The sequence below is a fragment of the Typha latifolia genome, chromosome 4, assembly GCF_019914945.1.
Source record: "Typha latifolia isolate L0001 chromosome 4, TyphaL0001v2, whole genome shotgun sequence".
Taxonomy (NCBI): Eukaryota; Viridiplantae; Streptophyta; class Magnoliopsida; order Poales; family Typhaceae; genus Typha; species Typha latifolia.
Genome location: NC_133089.1, coordinates 16,115,325 through 16,136,119, shown reverse-complemented (window position 1 = coordinate 16,136,119; position 20,795 = coordinate 16,115,325). Strand labels below are relative to the sequence as shown.

General features: G+C 37.9%; 4 protein-coding genes across 14 annotated transcripts; 3 read left to right on the top strand and 1 right to left on the bottom strand.

Moving 5' to 3' along the window:
- Positions 1–120: 120 nt before the first annotated feature.
- On the top strand, positions 121–4,027 carry LOC140786582 (SNAP25 homologous protein SNAP32-like). Its single transcript, XM_073135112.1, has 6 exons — positions 121–272; positions 1,370–1,851; positions 2,571–2,664; positions 2,766–2,893; positions 2,972–3,069; positions 3,693–4,027. Exons 2-6 carry the CDS (start codon positions 1,384–1,386, stop codon positions 3,790–3,792), a joined length of 888 nt encoding a protein of 295 aa, XP_072991213.1. The 5' UTR covers positions 121–272; positions 1,370–1,383; the 3' UTR covers positions 3,793–4,027.
- On the bottom strand, positions 3,538–7,463 carry LOC140786580 (uncharacterized). 11 transcript variants are annotated; one of them, XR_012108660.1, is made up of 4 exons: positions 4,785–7,291; positions 4,147–4,254; positions 3,763–4,052; positions 3,538–3,686 (listed from the first exon to the last, which is right to left on the bottom strand). XR_012108660.1 is itself a non-coding variant. In XM_073135111.1 (3 exons), the coding sequence occupies exon 2, from the start codon at positions 6,389–6,391 to the stop codon at positions 4,817–4,819; it is 1,575 nt and encodes a 524-aa protein (XP_072991212.1). In that variant the 5' UTR covers positions 6,392–6,399; positions 7,363–7,463; the 3' UTR covers positions 3,538–3,912; positions 4,785–4,816. The 11 variants fall into 11 exon arrangements, 5 of the variants coding, with proteins under 5 accessions (XP_072991212.1, XP_072991210.1, XP_072991208.1 ...); XR_012108661.1 differs by having other exon boundaries at positions 4,147–4,247; XR_012108658.1 differs by having other exon boundaries at positions 3,763–4,254.
- Positions 7,464–8,482: 1,019 nt separating this feature from the next.
- Positions 8,483–11,953, top strand: LOC140786989 (heparanase-like protein 1). Its single transcript, XM_073135714.1, has 9 exons — positions 8,483–9,497; positions 9,806–9,842; positions 9,944–10,127; positions 10,227–10,375; positions 10,455–10,688; positions 10,809–10,998; positions 11,153–11,278; positions 11,354–11,453; positions 11,535–11,953. The coding sequence occupies exons 1-9, from the start codon at positions 9,276–9,278 to the stop codon at positions 11,868–11,870; spliced, it is 1,578 nt and encodes a 525-aa protein (XP_072991815.1). The 5' UTR covers positions 8,483–9,275; the 3' UTR covers positions 11,871–11,953.
- A 721-nt stretch (positions 11,954–12,674) lies between these two features.
- LOC140786844 (chaperone protein ClpB3, chloroplastic) lies at positions 12,675–20,119 on the top strand. The gene is made up of 10 exons (XM_073135534.1): positions 12,675–13,089; positions 13,231–13,449; positions 14,144–14,381; positions 14,506–14,701; positions 14,824–14,878; positions 15,343–15,493; positions 16,793–17,101; positions 17,255–17,520; positions 18,204–19,130; positions 19,520–20,119. The coding sequence occupies exons 1-10, from the start codon at positions 12,820–12,822 to the stop codon at positions 19,850–19,852; spliced, it is 2,964 nt and encodes a 987-aa protein (XP_072991635.1). The 5' UTR covers positions 12,675–12,819; the 3' UTR covers positions 19,853–20,119.
- Positions 20,120–20,795: the final 676 nt, after the last annotated feature.

Genomic DNA, 20,795 nt, shown 5'->3' with positions numbered 1-20,795 from the left:
ATTTTTGGTAAGAAGAATTTGGATAAAGTCAAAGTAAGATATCTTAGAAACCCAAAAGAGGCAAAGAAGTAGATAGAATTAGAACCGCCAAATAAGAGGACCGCATCATAACATAGATAAAATAAAAAGGTCTCCTTTTTTTAACACCTCAACGTACAGGAAGCCATCAACGACAAAGAGACCTAACGGTCAAATTTCCTCCCCTCCTCTTCTTCGCGGTCGAAGGTGGAGGAGGACAAGAAGTGGAATAACCCCGCATCCAATTGTCGAAGGTTCGTTCGCTTTTATTCTTATCAATCTATCTTTGATCTGATCAAAGACGAAGCTTTCATCGTATTGCGGTTTTCTTATGTTTTTTTTGGTGGAAGCCTCTTTAGACGAGATCGCGTGTGGGAGGAGGTCTTATTCTTTGCCTTCTTTCGTGGATCTTCCTTTGTTTTTTGGTGATTTAAAGACGACTAAGTTGAGTTTTTTTGGCATTTGCCCTATAATATTCTCTCTCTTCCTAATTTGTGGTGTGAGTAGAATTGCTATGGATTAGGGTATACTTAGATTTCTCTCAGCCAATTTTGCTATTGAGTTATTTCAAGGAGGAGGAGAATGACCTTTTTCTTTCAGGTCAATCTTCCATTTGTAATACTCGAATCCTTGGATTTTTGTTTATTTGATATAATCCTTTAGAATTAGATGTAAAGTTTTGTGTGTTCTTAAATTAGTGTTTCTTGCCCTATCTTATTTTTTTTTCTCGCATTTAATGTGGGTTTGATGACAATTATCCATCGTCTATCATAATGGCCGGATCCTCATGCTCTCTTCTAATTTTAATAGTTTATGGTAATTATATCCTGTTAATAATATTATATAGATTACCTTTCATGTTATTTATCTATCTGGTTAAGTCTAATTCTTATTTTTCCAGGATTAGGCATCTGTTTATACTTGCGTAGAACTCTTAATTACCTCGTTTTCCCTCTGTCAGGAGATTGTATGTTTGTGGGTTAACCAAAATATTATTGTAATCCATATCTACCTGTTGAAGTGATTGATTCATGAGTTAGCATAAATGTATGCATTATTTAAGTCCTTTTTATCAAAGATTCTTCTTGCATATGTGTTATATTTTGGATTATGAGTTAATTTCTGCTGGTTAATACAATTTTCCTATCTACTTCCTAGATTCTAGCTTCAGCCTCATTATTGACATTCTCTTTCTTTTCCTATTCTTTTGGATTTGATTCACACATTTGCACATTGATAAAGTGAATGAAAATTTTATTTCCCCATGGTTTCTAGGTATCAGAATTTGGAGTTTGAATTTACTTTTATTTCTTCAAGTTTCTATGATTTACATTCAAGCTACTGTCTGAAGAGGGAATAACAAAGATGCCTATATCAAGGACTTCCAAGCAACGGTCTGTTGAACCTGGTCTCTCTAGTTCAAATCCCTTTGATTCTGATTCTGAATCTGAAAAACACCCTAGACCAGCAAGAGCTTCATCAGTTCCGGTGATCAGCAAAACGAATCCCAAAGTATCTCCTTTTGGTTACGACGAAGATGGAGGACGACCAGCTTCGTCGTCTTCATCTCCGTATGGTCCTGCTACTAGTAGGAACCGATATAAGAATAATTTCCGCGATTCGGGAGGGTTTGAGAACCAATCTGTGCAAGAACTGGAAAATTATGCTGCATACAAAGCTCAGGAGACTACTCATAAAGTGAATGACTGCCTGAAGATTGCTGAAGTAATTAAGGAAGATGCTACTAGGACACTGCTCACCTTGCATCAGCAGGGAGAGCAAATTACAAAGACTCATGAAACCACAGTTGGCATTGAGCAGGACCTTAGTAGGGTATGCTCTTTATAGTTTATATTGATTGATCTTCACCATCCCTGTTTTGAACTTGAATGTACAAATGAATGTTCGATTATTTATTATTTGATATATGAAATATAGTTAATAATGGCAGATGACTTGTTAGGCGTGTGATATATAGTTTAGGATATCCTTCTCTGCTGACTTTATTATTACTAGTATTACACAACTGAATTTGAGGCCTTTCTTTTCTACAGAAAATAAACAGGTGGAAAATATCCTTAAAATGTGATATTTACTGTTATACGGTTCACTTATAGTCCATACTAAATTTTTTTTACCTATATTTTGTTTATGCACTGTTCTGCCCTTTTTAAATTTCATCTTACTTTCCTGAATCTTTTTTTTTTCTTTCTGTATCTTGTTGTTTGTTTCTGAATTAGCAATTGGAAGGCTGCAATCCTGATTCCTTGATTGAGAGATCATTTTATTAACTTGATCGTTAACTGTTTATTCACTCTTTCTTTCTTCTCCATGAGAGATTTCAATTCACTAGTTCAAACCCATCCATGGTTAAAACATGTCATTGCTAGTTCTGAACCTTTCATATATCCCATTGCTAGCAATTGGTGGAACCTCATGAAACTTCTTCTTGGAGGCTGTTCCTTTGCATCTCCCTAATATTTATTTGCATTAGAAGCATATTATTTGCAACTTAGGGTAGTGGTTTCTAATATTTACATGCTTTTTCTCAGAGTGAGAAGCTTTTGGGAAGTCTCGGTGGGATATTTTCCAAGCCTTGGAAGCCAAAGAAAACTCGCCAAATAAAGGGGCCAACAATGACAAGAGGTATACATTTGGGAAAAAACTGATAAGAGAGGAGCACTCAGATGGATTGTGATGTTCTTTTCCCCCTTTTTTTGTATCTAATTTTATGATTCAATAAGCAGATGATTCTTTTAAAAGAAGGGCAAGTCACATGGAACAGAGAGAGAAATTAGGATTATCTTCAAATCCTCTAGGAAAGTCGAATGCACGGCAATACTGTGAATCCACAAGTGCAATGGAGAAAGTCCAGGTCTGTGATGTTTGTAAGGTATAAACCAGAATTTAATCAATATTTGATCATCAGTTGACATAGAATTTTGTCTGGTAGGTTGAGAAAGCCAAGCAGGATGACGGCCTAGCAGATTTGAGCCATGTTTTGGGCCAGCTTAAGGACATGGCTGTTGACATGGGTACAGAGATTGAGAGGTAACCAGTACTCCTTAACAGGGAATGAACTTGAGCCAGAATTTGTAGCATGATTAGCTGAAGCTTGGATTTAGATGACCAGATGCATAATCTCAAGTAACGCAATAATGAAGAATAACTCAATAAAGCTACATGATGAGACAACTGAATGATCATGAAATTAGGCATTAACATCACCATTTAGTCTTGCTGCTTATCCAATATTATCCATGAAAGTAGATTTGTCACCTCTCCCCTTTCATCATTCTTGTTAATACATGAATTTTCACATGAACAAAGTTGTCTGTTAGTTTTTTCTATTCCCAAATCCAGGTATGGCTCACTATCATGATACTAGTGCATAATCTTTCTTTTTTTTTCTTATTGATGGCATATGTAATATTGAATGTTGAAATGTAATTGAAACTCTCTTTCCATGATCACCATAAGAGTTGGGGCTGAGAATGAGCATATTTCACACCTTCCAAATTATGTCAAAGTTCTTCCCTGAATTATGTCAAAGTTCTACCTTATCGTCTGTTAGAGAAAGAGACAAGAGACCATGAACAGGATATCAGCCTCAATTCTGTGGGAGTCGTCTAAAAGCCATTCTGATGTGTGATATATCCTTGATTAAACTGCAGGCAAAACAAAGCTTTAGATGACCTGCATGACGACGCAGGTGAACTGAGTTTCAGAGTGAAAGGAGCCAACCAACGAGGTCGCCGTTTGCTCAGAAAGTGAATGATGATTTCAGCAGCCGACTGCTTCTTGTGAAAGTCCTGCATGTGCCATCAAAACCCCTTATGCAGCTTCTTCACTTCGACTAATACCCACGCAAAAGCATGCCCATATATTCTTTCCCTGCCTATGAAAATGAAGTTATGGTGCTTCCATAGTGCATTTGATTCTATTCAAACCTGTCATTTGTTCCACGAGTGCAGTATTACCACTTAAACAAGCTAAGCATTCTTTCCAACTCCCTGGTGTTGTGTCGTGTAATACTGTAAAAGTATCCACACCATACTGATGCATTTAATTAACAGTTCAATCATAAAAACTAGTTTTTAGTGACAGGGTTAGACTGTTTTATCTCACATCGTGGGATCGTATATGAGGACGCCCCCTTTTTAACAGCCAATGAAGCCCACTGCATGAAGAACTCCAGCTATAGTGTTTAACATTCTCTTTAGAATGTTCTGCATTCTTACAACAAAACATCCATAATTACTTCATTAAACCAGAGAACAATAGCCTCAAAAATCTTACTATCAAGTCCATGTTCCCACAAGAAAGAAATTTCTGTTTGATTTATGTCTTTAGGGCTCATTTCTTTTTCATCCACTAATGTTAAGTCACAAGGTGATCCACTTCGTTACATGCAAAAAGGGAATCTAATACAATTTTCTATGCCTTCAGACATACCTTAGAGACACCTTAAAAAAAGATGTGCCTGCTAATGCTTGCCTCATGACAACTGAGAAAGCTTGATAGGAAAAGACCGGTTATTAACATACAGATCACTTTAGAAAGCAATTTAAAGATCTACCATGTTAGCAGATGAGTGCTGAAAGCATGCTCCTAATACAATTTTCTATGCCTTCAGACATACCTTAGAGACACCTTAAAAAAGGATGTGCCTCCTAATGCTGACTGCATGACAACTGAGAAAGCTTGATAGGAAAAGAGCGGTTATTAACCTACAGAGCACTTTAGAAAGCAATTTAAAGATCTACCGTGTTAGCAGATGAGTGCTGAAAGCATGCTCCTAGCCACCGACAGAGCAGGATATAAGGTACTTCTTCTTGGTCACCTGATCCTCAAGCAAATGTACCACATCTTTCACCTTATCAATCAGTTCCTCCAATTGATTCACTCCAAAACTTTGGCAGTCAATAGCTTTCTTGTAGCGCTGCTCATAAAGAGGCCCAAAAGCACTGAGCGGAAAGGAACAGGAGTAACAAACAAGAAGCTCTTGTACTTCCTGTTTGAAACTACTAAGATGGTCATCAATCTCATGTTCTCCATCTAGGATGCTTGACTTCACATTCCTTTCTTCATCTGATAACTCATTGGAGGAGCTATGCAAGGGTAGACAAGTGCTGATAACAGTTTCCTCCAAAATACTATTTCCTTTTCTAGTAACAGCTGCAGTACTTGGCAATTTCTTTGTACGCCTATCAGCGGAGTTGCGAAGGCAGAGTATTTTCCTATGTCCCTTTCCAACCACAAGAAAAGCATCAGCCATTTTGTGAATGAGATTCACTAGCTTACAAGCTCCATACTCTGCCACGTAAAGAGGTCTCCTAAAGATCTTTAGATACTGTGATGGAACATGCACGAGAGGCAGAGTACCACTCGACATCTCAAGTAGCCTCACTAGCTGGCTCTTCAAACCTTGAACATCTCCAGGACGAACCCACCATGTCTGCTCTTGTGTAGTAATTCGATCTGTTTGTGGACAATCACTTGAACCAGATGGTAGACCTTGAGACTTTGAAGAACCAATATAAAGACCAGATATCAAGTTATTGCTGCTGTACTCTGACAAGTCATGAGAAGTGTGAGGAGGGTCATAGCAATTCAACTGATCGGCATTACCTCTGTTGTTAGATTGTCTTTGGGAAGTTCCCCTATAAACATTAGCCTCCTCATTCTGACTAGCAGGCTTGTCCCTTACGCTTGAGCTCATGAGATAACCAGCAAGATCAGGCCTAAGGGGACCAGAAGTTTTTGGAGGTATAAAACCTTCACCACGAGCAATACTAGGCCAATCCCACAAAAACCTCCCTGCATTACTTAGAGCAGAAGAAACACCTACTCGAGCTGGGATGACAAGGATAACAGTGTACCCACGCTGACCAAGTATATGCAAAGCAGGTGCAAAATCTACATCACCTGATATCAACATTATGGATGAGGGTGGTCTATGGTCCAGTGCAAACAGAAACATATCAACTAAGATAGCCTTGTCAGCAGCATCTTTCCTGCCATTTGGGACATCAACAAGTTTAACGCCAGTTTTCTGGCAGCCGTCTCTGAGTCTCCAAGGGAAGGCATTGAAGTCCCCGTATGCAGAGAACATTGTTACAGCTCCTTTTATGACAGGATGCACCCGTAATGCCAGTCGAATATTTCCAGCAACATCTTCAGGCCTAACATCACTAGGAACCGGACAGTTCTCAATGTCCCATAAGATAGCTACTGACCCATGTAATGATTCTTTTTGCTGATTAGATACCTCAGGGTGTTCCACGCCTGAAATAATGACCATTGTCTTACTATAGTGATATGCTGGAGATAAAGACTTCGGTGATGGTGAAGAAATTAGACTTGCTGACATTAAGCTTCCTACAATGAAAACCAATGAGAATCTGAAACAAAAGATTCATAACCCAAAGAATTCAATTTTTTTAGGCAACTAATGAATTTAACTAGCTTATCTAATCTTGAACCAGAAAGTTGTATAACAAAAGAATAATTGGGTCTATCAATCAAAGCATATAACAATGCAAGTAACCATACTTTTGTAAATGGAATGCTCATCTATTCATCAATGTCCAGTCCAATGATGATCTGGAATTAAGTAGGCTAACAAACTCAAGCCACAGCCTAGGGTAGCATAACTGAAGAAAATACAAAAAAAATTAAAAGAAAAATACAGGACAAACTAGTTTAACTATGACCAGAACCAACTTAATCATAGTCTATACAAGGAACAGTACATCCAACAATTACGACAAATAGTTAACTAACCATATATATGAGAAAATGGAATTCACAAGTCAATAAATCATTCATCAGGTAAACCAATTTAATATAAACCATTGAAATGCTAAAATTGGTCAACCAATTCAACAGCACGACGAACTAGAATTGCTCAGTTGTAAACATCGGAGAACCAAGGAATTACCAAGGGAATTCCAATAGAAATCCACAAAAGTAGCATCCGTTGGATCAAAAAAAAATTATGTTATGTTCATATTCATCCTTTAATAGAGACCAAATTCCTCTCAAAACCGACATACCAATAACGACAAAAATAGAATAAACCCCAATGATTCAAAAAAATGGTAAAACAAAAACAGGATTCAACAGGATTCCGAATAAAAATCCAACCACTGGCCCTTCAAATCGAACAGCTCCATCTCATAAAGCATAACAAAACCCATAAAAAGTAGTCAAAATTTGTTCGCATATATACCGAGAAAAAACAATACATATTTCTTCCCACTTCAGCGGTTCTGAGACATACCCAAGATCTAAATAGCTGAGATATCGTAGGAAAGTAGGAGACAGATTCGAGAAACTGACCTTTGATAGAGATAGAGGAAGAGGAACCCCCCCAAAAAAAAAATCTCTCCTTTTTTAACTCTCCTTCTCTTTTTCGTGTAAATGGCAAGCGGCTACTAAGTTGCGGAACATACGCTAATGAACACTGGACCAATATAGCGACTCTCCCGTGGGAAAAATATTATACGCGACAATCTAGACCGTCGGATGGAGATGATCTTACGTGGGCCACACTACTGAACGACGAATGATATAGTTAGTTAAACATTGAGTCAAATGACGGGGTCCATACGAGTAGAGAGGGTTACTCCCACCGACATAATCTGCGATTTGATCTGGACCGTTAGTCAAGCCTTTTTATTTCATTAATAATCTTTATGGAATTTATCAGAAAGATCCTTATTATTTGATTTTATTATCATTTACATCCCACCATATAGATATTAATTTTAAAACGTCGATATTTAATTTTAATGCCTAAAAAATTATAACTAATTTGACTCGTCTGTATAATAACTGTCTGTCTAGATATTTTTCAGACATTAAAAGAGAATATGTGAATAAAATAATAAAACGTGTTTGGTTTTGTGTTTCAAATATTCCAGAGAGAATAAAAGTGGAGTTTATAACCATTCTAGCCGTTCTAAATTTTTTTTATAATATATTTTAATAAAAAAGAGTAAATTAAATGGTTTTTAAATATAAGTTACTTTCTGATTCAACAGCTTATGTAAAAAAAATTTCCTTTCAAAACTTAAAATTTTATCGAGTTGCTTTTAAATTTGAACATTAATTACTGAACTGAAAAACATATAAAATTTTAGTTTTTTTTAATTAAAATTTTTAGTTTTTATTTTTTATTTTTTTATGAAACTTTCCCAGGGGCCACCAAAAGGACGTACCATATCAGAACTCTCCAAGAAAGATGGAGCCAAACAAGACTTCACAATCAGGTACACCACTGGAGGTCCTCAGAATTAATTGCAAAGTATCATCTGCAAGATCTCCAATGGTCCCTCAAACCTAGCTTGCTAGCTATTTGACTTTGAACCAGTACCTTTTTCTTTACCCCACTCCCGTGATGCCAAAGCTTGAATCCATCAATCCATCCACATCCAATGTAACGACACTGAAAGCCATTCAGTGGTGCTGTGCAGTTAATAAATGTGGATGAGGTTTTCATATACTTGAAGCTAAGAAGCTTTGTTACTCCTCCTCCTCCTCCTCCTCCTCAAAGTTTTCAGCAAAATGGCATGCATGAAGAGCTTACTTTCCTCCACAATCACTGTCATTTATCTCGTCATCTTCTTGATAGCTTCTAAGATTGCATGCTCCACTGCTTCACTTCATGAAGACCACTCTCGCCGCTTTAATCCTTCTCGGTGCAAGAAATCTGCAGGAAGTCGGCAACGACCATCTCCCGTTGACGAAGTCGATCCGAAGTATTACATGGAGGAGCGGCTCGTCTCCACTGGGCCAAACCCTCTCCATAACTAAAGAGCTCAAGCATGAAGAAGAAGAGAGATCTATGCTTCTTACCATTTCTTTGTGCACTGTAACCTTGTAAGGAAATTAATGGTGGATTTTCCTTTTCCTTTTTACGTGAGATGCATTTCTTTGAGTACTGCCACGTGTCTCATATGCATGCATTAGAACTTCCATCTGTTGTCATGACCATCTCAAGCGGATGGCTCACACAAGAGAGATGAGCTCGAGGGTAAAATAAATGGAAAAAAGAAGTTAACATGAAAGAATTTGTTTCGAAATCTTAGCTGGGTCAAACTCTAACTAACTAGTTGCTGTCCAAATCCAACAGCATTTTGCTGTAAAAGATCACAAGTAGTTGTCCACTTTCAAAGTCTTATTCAATTACCTCATGAAATAAAGCTATAAAAATCCAATTAATTCTTCTTCTCATCCAATGGTCATCCCTCATGGGTTACATGACCATGGGCATAAGAGCCTTCTTCCTCTCCTCTCTCCTCATCTCATGCATCCATCCAAGCTTTGGTGTCAATGTGACGGTCATGGTTCAGGTGATGGCCAACATAGGAGAAACAGATGATAGCCTAATCTGCACAACTCTTGATTGGTGGCCTAAGGAGAAATGCAACTATGGGATGTGCCCATGGCACGACTCCTCCATCATAAACTTGGTATGCTCTGCTTCACTCCCTGCCTGTTTTGGTGTTGGTTTTCATGGGGGTTCATTTGATCTACTCATCATCTTAGGATTCAACTCACGAGCATGAACTCTAATTTCTCTATGTTTGGTTTGAGTTGTGGCCTGTATGCATGTAAATATCCATGCTGAATTAAAGTATAAAACCTTTAATTCTCATAATTGATTTGTCCATGAATTTATCCATGTTTACATTTAATTTTCACCTTAGAGGGCAATTACCTAGCAAAGCACATGCATATCTTAATGTCGTCGCGCTAAGTTTCGCTATGCTTCTTGCAGGATCTCAGAAACCCCATTCTTCACAATGCTGTTAAAGGCAAGTTGATTGAGTAAACTTATTTCATGATTTATTTGGTTTATTGTTCCTCTATCTGCTAAGAAATAAGTAAGTTGAGGGAATTTTCTTTGTCATTGCAGCTTTCAAGTCCTTGCGAATTAGGCTCGGGGGATCACTGCAAGATCAAGTGATATATAAAGTGGGAAGGAAGCATTCAAAGTGTCAGAACTTTCAGAGGGATAATAATGGGCTATTTGGCTTCACAGAAGGATGCCTTACCATGTCCAGATGGGATAAGCTCAATCACTTCTTCAGAAAAAATGGGTGACTATTAAAACTTTTATAATCATAAGTTGTTATTTTTTTTTTATGTCCACTAGATGATTGTTTTGCAGGTAATGATTCAACCGTTTGTTCTTGCAGAGCTATAATAACATTTGGATTAAATGCACTCTATGGAAGGAATGCTTCAAAAGATGGACTATATGAAGGCGACTGGGATGCTAGAAATGCTCGTAGTTTTATCAGATATACTCTCTCTCGGGGATACAAAGTCGAGTCTTGGGAATTCGGTAAAATGTGAAAGCTCTACATCAATTGCGGTATGTTAGATTGCTCTTTCATGACAGTGCTTGCTGTATGTCTTAATAGGAAATGAGCTATCTGGGACTGGAATTTCCGCAAGGTTGGACGCAAACCAATGTGGCAAGGATCTGATCAGGCTGAAAGATATTATCAATAAGTCGTATAAAAAAGTCGGTTTCCAACCGAAACTATTGGCCCCTGGTGGCTTCTTCGACGCAAAATGGTTTGCTGACATGCTTAGATCATCAGGGCCTAATGTTGTTGATGTAGTTACTCATCATATATACAACCTTGGAGCAGGTCTTATAGCTGAAATGATTCATTTCTTATAAAAAAATCTCAACTTTGTTAACAATGTGATTGCCATTCTCAATTAGTCAGAAGCATTTGTTTCTCTTCTTGTTAATTTCCTATGTTCAGGTGTTGACAAGAACCTAATTTACAAGATTCAGGATCCCTATTACCTCTCCCAGGTAGCTAAGACATATAGGGATCTCGAGGTCACCATTACAAATTTCGGCCCATGGAGTTCTCATTGGGTCGGCGAATCTGGCGGTGCTTATAACAGTGGAGGAGAAGGTGTCTCAAATGCCTTTGTCAATAGTTTCTGGTACGTATGCTTTCAGTATTCTGACTCTGATATCCTGCAAGTTATTGCTGTTAATCTTAATTGCATAGCTCTCTTCTTCTCTTTGTTGTAGAGAAATTAATTTATCTTTGTTTGAGAGGAAAGAAGTAATCACAGCCAAATTGGCCTTGATCAGGTACTTAGATCAGCTTGGTATGGTCTCTACATTTGGTCACAAGGTTTTCTGCAGACAGAGTCTGATAGGAGGAAATTATGCTCTCCTAGACACTGTGACATTTATTCCTAACCCTGACTACTATAGGTTAGTATCACCACCATACAGAGTTCATTAATTGTTCATGACTAGAAATGTTGACAACTTATTCTGCATAATTAGTGCCTTGCTATGGCATCGATTGATGGGGAAACACGTTCTTCGTACCACTCATGACGGCTCGGTATATCTTCGTTCTTACACTCATTGCTCGAGAGATGAGGTAAGATTAAAATTCTATCATTTCTGAATCTGAAACATATGTTGTGTTCCATTAACATTGTCATTTTTATTTGATGAACAGCCTGGAGTTACAGTATTGCTGATCAATTTATCCAATTCTACCAGCTTTGACGTCTCAGTAATCGGTGACATGAACTTATATCCTCCTCCTCCTCAGTTAGGTCAATCATTAGAACAAGCACAAGGACAGAGAGAAGAATACCATCTTACTCCTCAAGACGGCAATCTGCGAAGCAGGGTAATGCTACTTAATGGAAAGCCTTTGGAACTTGCTTACAATTATCAGATCCCTGAAATGCAACCAGCCATTGTTGATGCTTCTACTCCTTTGCGAATCGCTCCTCTGTCGATGGCCTTTGTCAGATTTAAGGACCTCAATGCTCCAGTATGTGTTTGAAGAAGGTAATGAGAGTGAGGAAGTAAGTGTGAGGATTTTGTTGTCATCTTTCATGATTAATTTATACAGGTTGTATTACTCATTGCAACAGCCTCATACTCTTTTATCATCTTGGTGTTGTCTTCTGATCTTATTCAAATTCAGACACTGTGCTTCTAAAATCATTAACAAATACACACTCTTTTCTTCTGATCGAAGTGCATTTAAAGTTATTCTACAACTTTAGGAAGTAAATTGATTGGTGTTGCTGTTCATGACAGGAACACATATTATACCTCAGATTGTAAGAATTTTATCAAGAAATTCCACAAATCTAACAACAATTATATTCTGCAATATTGTTGTGCTTCCTTTTTCCTATGAGCAGTTGATGTAGGAGGAGAAAAGGTAAATTTAATTTTGCTCAAAGGATTCAGTACTAAAATCTGATCTAATGGTCCATTCAAGAGGTAAAAGATCAGAAATCAGATGATACTTACAGAGATGAACGTACTGAAAAAGAAACGAAATTCTATTTGATTAACAGGGAAGCAGGTTAGGGCGAGTGTTGGAATTGGATGAAAACAAAAACGTGATCTTAATCAAAACTAATCATAAGCAAAGATTTCAGCTAAATTTTATCACTTAGGCCTCGAAATCAGTAATCTTTTCTGTTTAAGAAAAGCTTAATTTCACTTATATCTTTTGGTACTCCCTCAGCCATTCATCACACATCAACCTTAGAAAATCAAGATCCAACGGTCCATCTTGCTCAGCATTCCAAAGCGGGCACCGGTTAAAACTTAAAAGCTTATCCCCTCCACCGTCTTCCGGAACTTTCTCCGGAGAACCTCCGAGAAACTAGAAGAGGCCTCTCTCGAGTCTCGATTGCTAATTATATTCCCAGCCGTACGCCCTCACTATTTCCCCCATTCCCCGGAACGCAGCGAGGAGCTTCCAAACCCTAGACATGGCTGCTTCCATCTCCGCACACCACCACCTCTGCGTACTTCCTCCTCCGTCCAAGGTTTCAGGGAGGAGAGTCTTCTCTGCCTCACTGCCGCTGTCAGCTGTTTCGAGGAAGCGGACTTGTGTTAGAGCCGTAAAGGCTTTGAAGTGGTCGGAAGCGAGAAGCTTTGGGGAGAGCGGTGTCCTCTTCTCAAAGAGGGGCGCGAAGCTTGGGAGTGGGTCGAGGTCGGTCGTCGTCAGATGCGGAGCGCCTGCGCCCAACGATGGGAGGGTAATCATGTATTCTCTGATGTGCTGATTGATTAGTTGATGGAATTGGCTTCATTTGGGAGTATTGTGATGTGGGTCATTGTTATTTTGGATCGTAAGTAGTTGATCTAATCGCTTTTTTTGCTCTTAATTGTGATGCTAGATTACCCAACAAGAATTTACTGAGATGGCTTGGCAAGGAATCGTTTCGTCGCCGGAAGTGGCAAAGGAGAGCAAGCATCAAATTGTGGAAACGGAACACTTGATGAAGTCCCTTTTGGAGCAAAAGAATGGGCTTGCTCGTCGAATCTTTTCCAAGGCAGGAGTTGATAATACGCAACTTCTTGATGCTACAGATAAATTCATCCAGAGGCAACCTAAGGTAAGTCATTCTAATTTATAATTACATATCTATCTGGAATGCAATCTGCTAGTGTTACATAAGTGGCTCTGATTTAATTATCATGACCACATTGACTCGATCTCCCATGAATGGAATAAATTTGAATGTCGGAACACCTCCTTACACTTGAGCATTCACTTTAGCTGTGATCTTTAGAGAGAGGTTGTTTATCTGTTCAGAACTCATTGTTTAATTACTTCTTGAGTGCGAGCACCTAGATCTTCTTGTCCTTTATTTCATCTTTTATTTTCTTCTGATGTCCCATTTGATAAGAAGATGATTGCCATTATCTTCCATCTGCATACTATTGTTTCACACTTTCACCTGATATGCCATCAAAGAATGCCTGTGCTTAGCTTGTAACTCTGTTTTATACTATTGTCAATTGTAATGTCATGAAATTAAAGAAGGTTTCCTGCTAAAAGTTATTGTATAATAGTTGTTCTAAATCTTCTAACTAACAGTAACAAATAGGATCATTGTAATCCCCAAGGGAAAGGTTATTTTGCATTTTTTTTCCATGACATGCTTACTTCTTTTGACACAAAGTCTGTGATGTTTTCTCTGTAAATGTACTTCGTCAATGTAGTAAATTTATAGGCCAAATATTGACTCCTCTGGATTTCCCTCCAACTTAGTGGATTTTGCACTTCCATGTGTTTGACTTTGCCAGGTCTTGGGTGAATCTGCTGGTTCCATGTTAGGACGAGACTTAGAGGCTTTAATTCAAAGAGCCAGGGAGTACAAGAAGGAGTACGGGGACTCATTTGTTTCAGTTGAACATCTAGTACTTGGTTTTGCAGAGGATAGACGTTTCGGGAAACAATTATTTAAGGAATTTCAAGTTTCAGTTAAGACTCTAAAATCTGCTATACAAGCTATTCGAGGGCGCCAGACTGTTATTGACCAAGGTAGGACACATTTTTTTTCCTGTTCATTGATTTGTCCCGTAATCTTGTTATATGTTGTCTGTGATAGCGGACTTTTCATGATTAAAGTTCAAATCTAAGAAGCAATTCCATTGACCCATAACAGATCCAGAGGGCAAGTATGAAGCCTTGGAGAAATATGGAAAGGACTTGACAGCTATGGCACGCGAAGGGAAGCTTGATCCAGTTATAGGGAGAGATGATGAAATACGCAGATGCATACAAATTTTATCAAGGAGAACGAAGAACAATCCTGTACTAATTGGTGAACCTGGTGTTGGGAAAACTGCTATATCAGAAGGGTAAGTGAGTAATTTTCATAATTTCGTATTGCTTCACTGTTTATAAGTTACTATCACCACATTGTGGTTAATGTCAAAGGTTTAGGTAGTGTGCTAACTGTAATACTACTTCTGTTTGATAGGCTCGCGCAAAGGATAGTGCAAGGGGATGTTCCCCAAGCTTTAATGAATCGCAGAGTGAGTACCCATCTTGTTTAGTTATTCAAGATATCTTTTTGTACTTAGATCTTCTTGCTATAAACTCCATGCTTTTCATGTGTTGAATTGTAGCACTGTATTCATTACTCATCTTTGTTATACCAATGGTGAGACGTCTTCTGCCTAGTGCTTTCATAGGTCAGAGGATGCAATTTCTAGCTACTGCTCCATGAGTCAGCATATCTTAACTACAGTTCTAGTTAAAATAGATTCGGAAACTTGTCATCAAACCTAGATTTGAATATATGAACTTATAAAGCTCTATAACTCATATCCAAGTTTTGTATCAGAGCAATAGAAATTTTCTAGCAAAGTTCATCATAACAATTGCTACAGCTTTGCTGTATTTTATTTAAGTACAATCTGTTGTAGGTAATACAGATTCTTTTAGACATCAACAGTTGGATCTTTCTTATGCTCCTTTTTTTTCTTCTTCTGAATAGCTGATTTCGCTTGACATGGGTGCATTGATTGCTGGAGCAAAATATCGAGGTGAATTTGAAGATAGACTAAAAGCCGTTCTAAAGGAAGTGACTGACTCAGAGGGACAGATAATCCTTTTCATTGATGAGATTCACACTGTCGTTGGTGCAGGTAGTTGTAGTAACAGTTAGTTACAGATATTAAATGCATGGTGGGCATGCTTTCCTTTTAATTCGCATAGTAGGCTAGTATCAACTTTTGAATCTTGATCTATGTCGAGGGCATTAATCACAAAAAATATTATCGTAGGGCTGGATTTATGAGATGCTCTGGAAAGAAATTTAAGTCTCCAGATGGCATGTGTAGCTAACATTAGTTAATATTTTCTGCTCTACCTATCAATATGCAAAATCTTCTAAATTTCTCCTCTGTAAGATCTTCTGTATTAGACTCGGTGTAGTGTATATAAAGAAATGTGAATAGTACTTTACAAATGTGTAATTCTATTCATATGCTTTTACTAACATCCCTTGTAAGTATTTGATTCTTTACAATTTTTTTAGTTTTGTAGCTTATGGTTCCTTAGTTAGTAAACTGGCTATATGTTGGGGATGTCGCTTCCATGTAGGTTTATCAGTTTACTGGGGCAGTGAAGCTAATGAACAAAATGTTTTAGCTGTAAGATAGAAATAGCCATAATGATCTTAATCTCAATCAGGTTTTACATAACAACTGTCCTTGTGCTCTATATGGAGGTTGCCTATTTTCTCTTCTGTTTTCAAACCTTGCCTTGAAATCAACTTCCGCACTGAACTATGGCTTTTCATAAATAGCCTTACATATTTGAAGAAGTTGCATCTATTGAAACCATAGTTTCCAGTAAATGGATCGGGATCGGCTATAGCCAATCCCGATTTTGGCTGGTTTCGGCTTGTACAGCAGCCACCTGCAGTAGCTAGAGAGAGTGAGGGAGAGGGAAAAAGGAAGAGAGAGTGAGGGAGAGGGAAAGATTAAAAAAAAAGAGGGTGAGAGAGAGAGAGAGAGAGAGAGAGAGAGAGAGAGAGTGGATACTTTAGACTAACAGTTAGAGAAATAGGAAAGAAGAGAGGGAGGAAGAAAGATTTTTACTTTTTAGGTTTTATATGTGAGTAATATGATTTTTTATTTTCTTATAATTTTTTCTAAATTTTTAGAAATTTCTCAACATTTTTAATAATAATTAGAATTTTATTTAATTAAAATAGTCCGATCCGATATAGGCGGCCGATACGTGTCGTTTTTCCGGATGGCCAATCCCGATCCCGATACCGATTTTTGGAACCTTGATTGAAACCCTTGTATTGACTTTTAAACATAGGCTTGGCAAATTGTTAATTTTCTATTTAAAGTTATAATACTGTTTGTTTTCAGCATGAAGTTTTTCAGTTGCAAGCTTTTGATGCTAATGATTGCCATTTGGAATTTTGTCAGGGGCCACAAATGGCGCCATGGATGCAGGCAATCTTTTAAAACCGATGCTTGGTCGTGGAGAATTGCGTTGTATTGGTGCTACAACCCTTGATGAGTACCGCAAATATATTGAGAAAGATCCTGCCCTAGAGAGACGCTTCCAACAAGTTTATGTTGATCAGCCTTCGGTTGAAGATACAATTTCGATACTGCGTGGATTGCGTGAAAGATATGAGCTGCACCATGGTGTCCGTATCTCAGATGGTGCTTTGGTAGAGGCAGCCATTCTTTCTGATCGCTACATCAGTGGCCGCTTTTTGCCTGACAAAGGTTAGCTGCATGTAGCTGTTTAAGCATCCCCTTATCCAATGCATTTGCTACACCTATGGCCTATGAATATGTTCAGGTTCTGCTGTAAATATGTTGGTTCTCAGAAATTGTTACCTGATACATTTAAATAAAAACTATCTGTTTTCACTTCAGCTATTGACTTGGTCGATGAGGCAGCTGCCAAATTGAAAATGGAGATCACATCCAAGCCAACTGCTCTAGATGAGATTAATCGTTCTGTGCTGAAGCTAGAGATGGAGCGTCTCTCTCTCACAAATGATACAGATAAAGCATCAAAAGACAGATTAAGCCGCCTTGAAGCAGAATTGTCACTGCTTAAAGAAAAACAGGCCCAACTTACTGAGCAATGGGAGCATGAAAAATCAGTGATGACAAAGATCCAGTCGATAAAGGAAGAGGTACAGTGTGTTTCCCTTTTAAGTACAAAAGTTATCAGATAACTTTACAGGAAATGATAACAATGCTCTGGATTATTGATGCATGACATGTGAAAAACAACACGGTATATATATTTGTATATTGACGTCTACGATTAAAAATTTTAAAATTGAAAATTTTATAGAACCTCTGGATGAGCTGGAGCCTTGCAAGTTTCTACTAGAAAATCGGGATCCTCTATTTTTCTTTCTTATTATTTAACAATAAAAGCTTTCAAGACTAGTTTGTTAGAAGTTTTCTTCATTCTTTGATTTGACATATCCTGTGGAAAATCTATGATGAGACTATCTTTTTTTATCTTAGTAATTGTATTATTTTTTTTTCATGCAGCTTACTAGTATTCACATGCACTGTCCTGTAACTATACAGATTTGAAGTGTTTAGTGGCTTCAAATTTTTTAGAGGTGTTTTAGTACATGTGTTAACTTTGGAATCCGAAAGTTACATTGTGTCTATCAATATTTTACTATAATGGCCGCTTTAGTGTTATCTTCCAAAGGAATCTAAGCTTCCACTTGAGATGATTATTGTATGAGATGGAGATACATGTCTAAGCTTGTTAATCGTGTATTTGTGTGGCTATCTATCTACAGTTTTCAGATTGCTATCCATGTTTCTTCTGACTTTTCATTTGTTGTTGCAGATTGACAGGGTGAATTTGGAGATTCTGCAGGCAGAACGTGAATATGATCTTAATCGAGCTGCTGAATTGAAATACGGGAGTCTTAATACCTTGCAACGTCAGCTTCAATCTGCAGAGAAGGAACTTAATGACTACCAAAGTTCAGGGAAGTCTATGCTTAGGGAAGAGGTAACTGGGAATGATATTGCAGAAATAGTTAGCAAATGGACAGGCATTCCAGTTTCTAAGTTGCAGCAGTCTGAAAGAGAGAAACTGCTGCATCTTGAGGAAGAGTTGCACAAGCGAGTCATTGGTCAAGATCCAGCAGTTACAGCAGTGGCAGAAGCTATTCAGAGATCAAGGGCGGGGCTATCAGATCCTCACCGGCCTATTGCTAGTTTCATGTTCATGGGCCCCACAGGTGTTGGCAAAACAGAATTGGCCAAAGCTCTTGCTTCTTATATGTTCAACACTGAAGAAGCTCTTGTTAGAATTGACATGAGTGAGTACATGGAAAAGCATGCTGTCTCAAGATTAATTGGTGCCCCACCAGGTTATGTTGGGTATGAAGAGGGTGGGCAGCTGACAGAGACGGTTCGCAGGAGGCCATATGCTGTTATATTGTTTGATGAGATTGAGAAAGCCCATTCTGATGTATTTAATGTTTTCCTTCAGATATTGGATGATGGTAGGGTTACTGATTCTCAAGGTCGTACAGTGAGCTTTACCAACACTGTTATCATCATGACATCAAATGTGGGCTCTCAATACATATTGAATATGAATGATGAAACTGGGTCAAGGGATTCTACTTATGAGGCTATTAAACAGAGGGTGATGGATGCTGCAAGATCCATTTTCCGTCCAGAGTTCATGAATCGTGTTGATGAGTACATTGTCTTCCAGCCTCTAGACCGTGAACAAATAAACAGTATTGTCAAGCTGCAGGTATAAATTTTAGGAAATTTAAAGTTAAATTCTCATAATTCACAGCATTACTGTTAGGTACATTCTCTGATGACACAATTCTTATAGGTAACCTAAGATCAAATTTCTTACTGCTTTTTGGATATAAACTAAGATTATGAGTAGTACTCACAAGGTGACTTGATCATTATATATAGTATTGGAGCTAGAACACACACACTTGTTTATTTATGATGCCACCATAGTTAGTTTTTTCACTTGATCCAACCGTCTGATAGGAGAAAGTTGTATTCATTATTAATTCTTTGGTAAAAAGAGTTCATCATGTTGAGAGATTAGATATGTAATGGTTTGAGATTCTTTCCTTAATGTTGTCTTCTATATCCTCTAATTTTCCACTCTTGAAACAGTTGGAGCGAGTACAAAAGCGTGTTGCGGACCGAAAGATTAAAATTCAGGTCAGTGATGCAGCAGTTGAATATCTGGGAAGCCTTGGTTATGATCCCAACTATGGCGCCAGGCCTGTTAAGCGCGTCATCCAGCAGAATGTGGAAAATGAACTAGCAAAAGGTATTTTGAGAGGTGACTTCAAGGATGAGGATACCATCCTAATCGACACGGCTGTCACCGTGATATCCAACGGTCAGCTTCCACAGCAGAAGCTCGTCTTCCAAAGAGTGACTCCAGATCTGTCAGATAAGCCTGCTGCTGAAGATGAGCGAGCATTCTCGGCAAGTCGCTGATACTCCTTTTTGTCGTTCTATTTATATTTGTCTATTCATGTAAAGGTTAGTGTCTCCATGTAAAGGTCTACTACTGCTGTAATTGAGCAAACCTCCAGTTCCTTATCATGCCTTAACATATAGTCTCGGACACCACCGAGTTGAGTTGGTCACCTTTTGTCTTTCTAGCGTGTAAGTTAAATAACTTATTATACCCTGTGGCAGACAGTTGATCAGAATTCTGAAATTGATAGAAATTCAGCTGCTGAATTCGATTTGGGTATGCAATTACAGCTTGCGGAGGTTTATTTTTTGGTGTTACAACTTTGTCAAGCTCCTTGGTAGCATTACTATAGGTGAACTTGAAAGGCAGGCTAGTACTAATGATAAAGACAGCATTTCTAATCACCTTAATCATGATTACCAACTAAATTGAAGTTGCTTGATCTAATCAATGTGTCTCTGTCTATGTCATCAGAACTCGAAGGTTAAAGCCAAGAAGACTAGTTTGCTGTCCCAAATTTTTAGTGTTAGTGACTGCTGTTGCTCAGTCCTCGTCATCTTGATGCTTCCAGTCTACATCTAACTCACAAAATTTTCCAGTCTAGATATAGAGTTTTTGACCAAACTAGACCCTTTTCTTTATAGCCAAAATAAACTTTCCGCTCAAACTTATTGTTAAATAAGATCTAATTTTACTGAAGCCATAACAAAAATATTAAACTGATCAACGTTTTTATCGTCAAATTTTCTTTACGTTAATTATTAAAAGACTAAGATAAAAAGATTTTTATATATAAAATGCTGATCAATTCAATGTTTTAAGTATTCTAGGATTAGATAATCAGCATTTTTGTCGAGAAAAAAAAATGTTGATTACTTTCGGTTAAAAAAAAATTGGAATATAACTAGTTTGGTAAAAAAATAACTCCTAAGATATGTCACATGGATTAGGTATATGATT

Coding starts and splice junctions, on each gene's coding strand:
- LOC140786580 (XM_073135111.1), bottom strand. CDS start 6,391: ATGTCAGCAAGTCTAATTTCTTCACCATCACCGAAGTCTTTATCTCCA.
- LOC140786844 (XM_073135534.1), top strand. CDS start 12,820: ATGGCTGCTTCCATCTCCGCACACCACCACCTCTGCGTACTTCCTCCT. Junction 13,090..13,230: donor CTGCGCCCAACGATGGGAGG/GTAATCATGTAT, acceptor TTGTGATGCTAG/ATTACCCAACAAGAATTTAC. Junction 13,450..14,143: donor TCATCCAGAGGCAACCTAAG/GTAAGTCATTCT, acceptor TGACTTTGCCAG/GTCTTGGGTGAATCTGCTGG.
- LOC140786989 (XM_073135714.1), top strand. CDS start 9,276: ATGGGTTACATGACCATGGGCATAAGAGCCTTCTTCCTCTCCTCTCTC. Junction 10,689..10,808: donor TATATACAACCTTGGAGCAG/GTCTTATAGCTG, acceptor TCCTATGTTCAG/GTGTTGACAAGAACCTAATT. Junction 11,279..11,353: donor CCTAACCCTGACTACTATAG/GTTAGTATCACC, acceptor CTGCATAATTAG/TGCCTTGCTATGGCATCGAT.
- LOC140786582 (XM_073135112.1), top strand. CDS start 1,384: ATGCCTATATCAAGGACTTCCAAGCAACGGTCTGTTGAACCTGGTCTC. Junction 2,894..2,971: donor GTGCAATGGAGAAAGTCCAG/GTCTGTGATGTT, acceptor TTTGTCTGGTAG/GTTGAGAAAGCCAAGCAGGA. Junction 3,070..3,692: donor ATGGGTACAGAGATTGAGAG/GTAACCAGTACT, acceptor ATTAAACTGCAG/GCAAAACAAAGCTTTAGATG.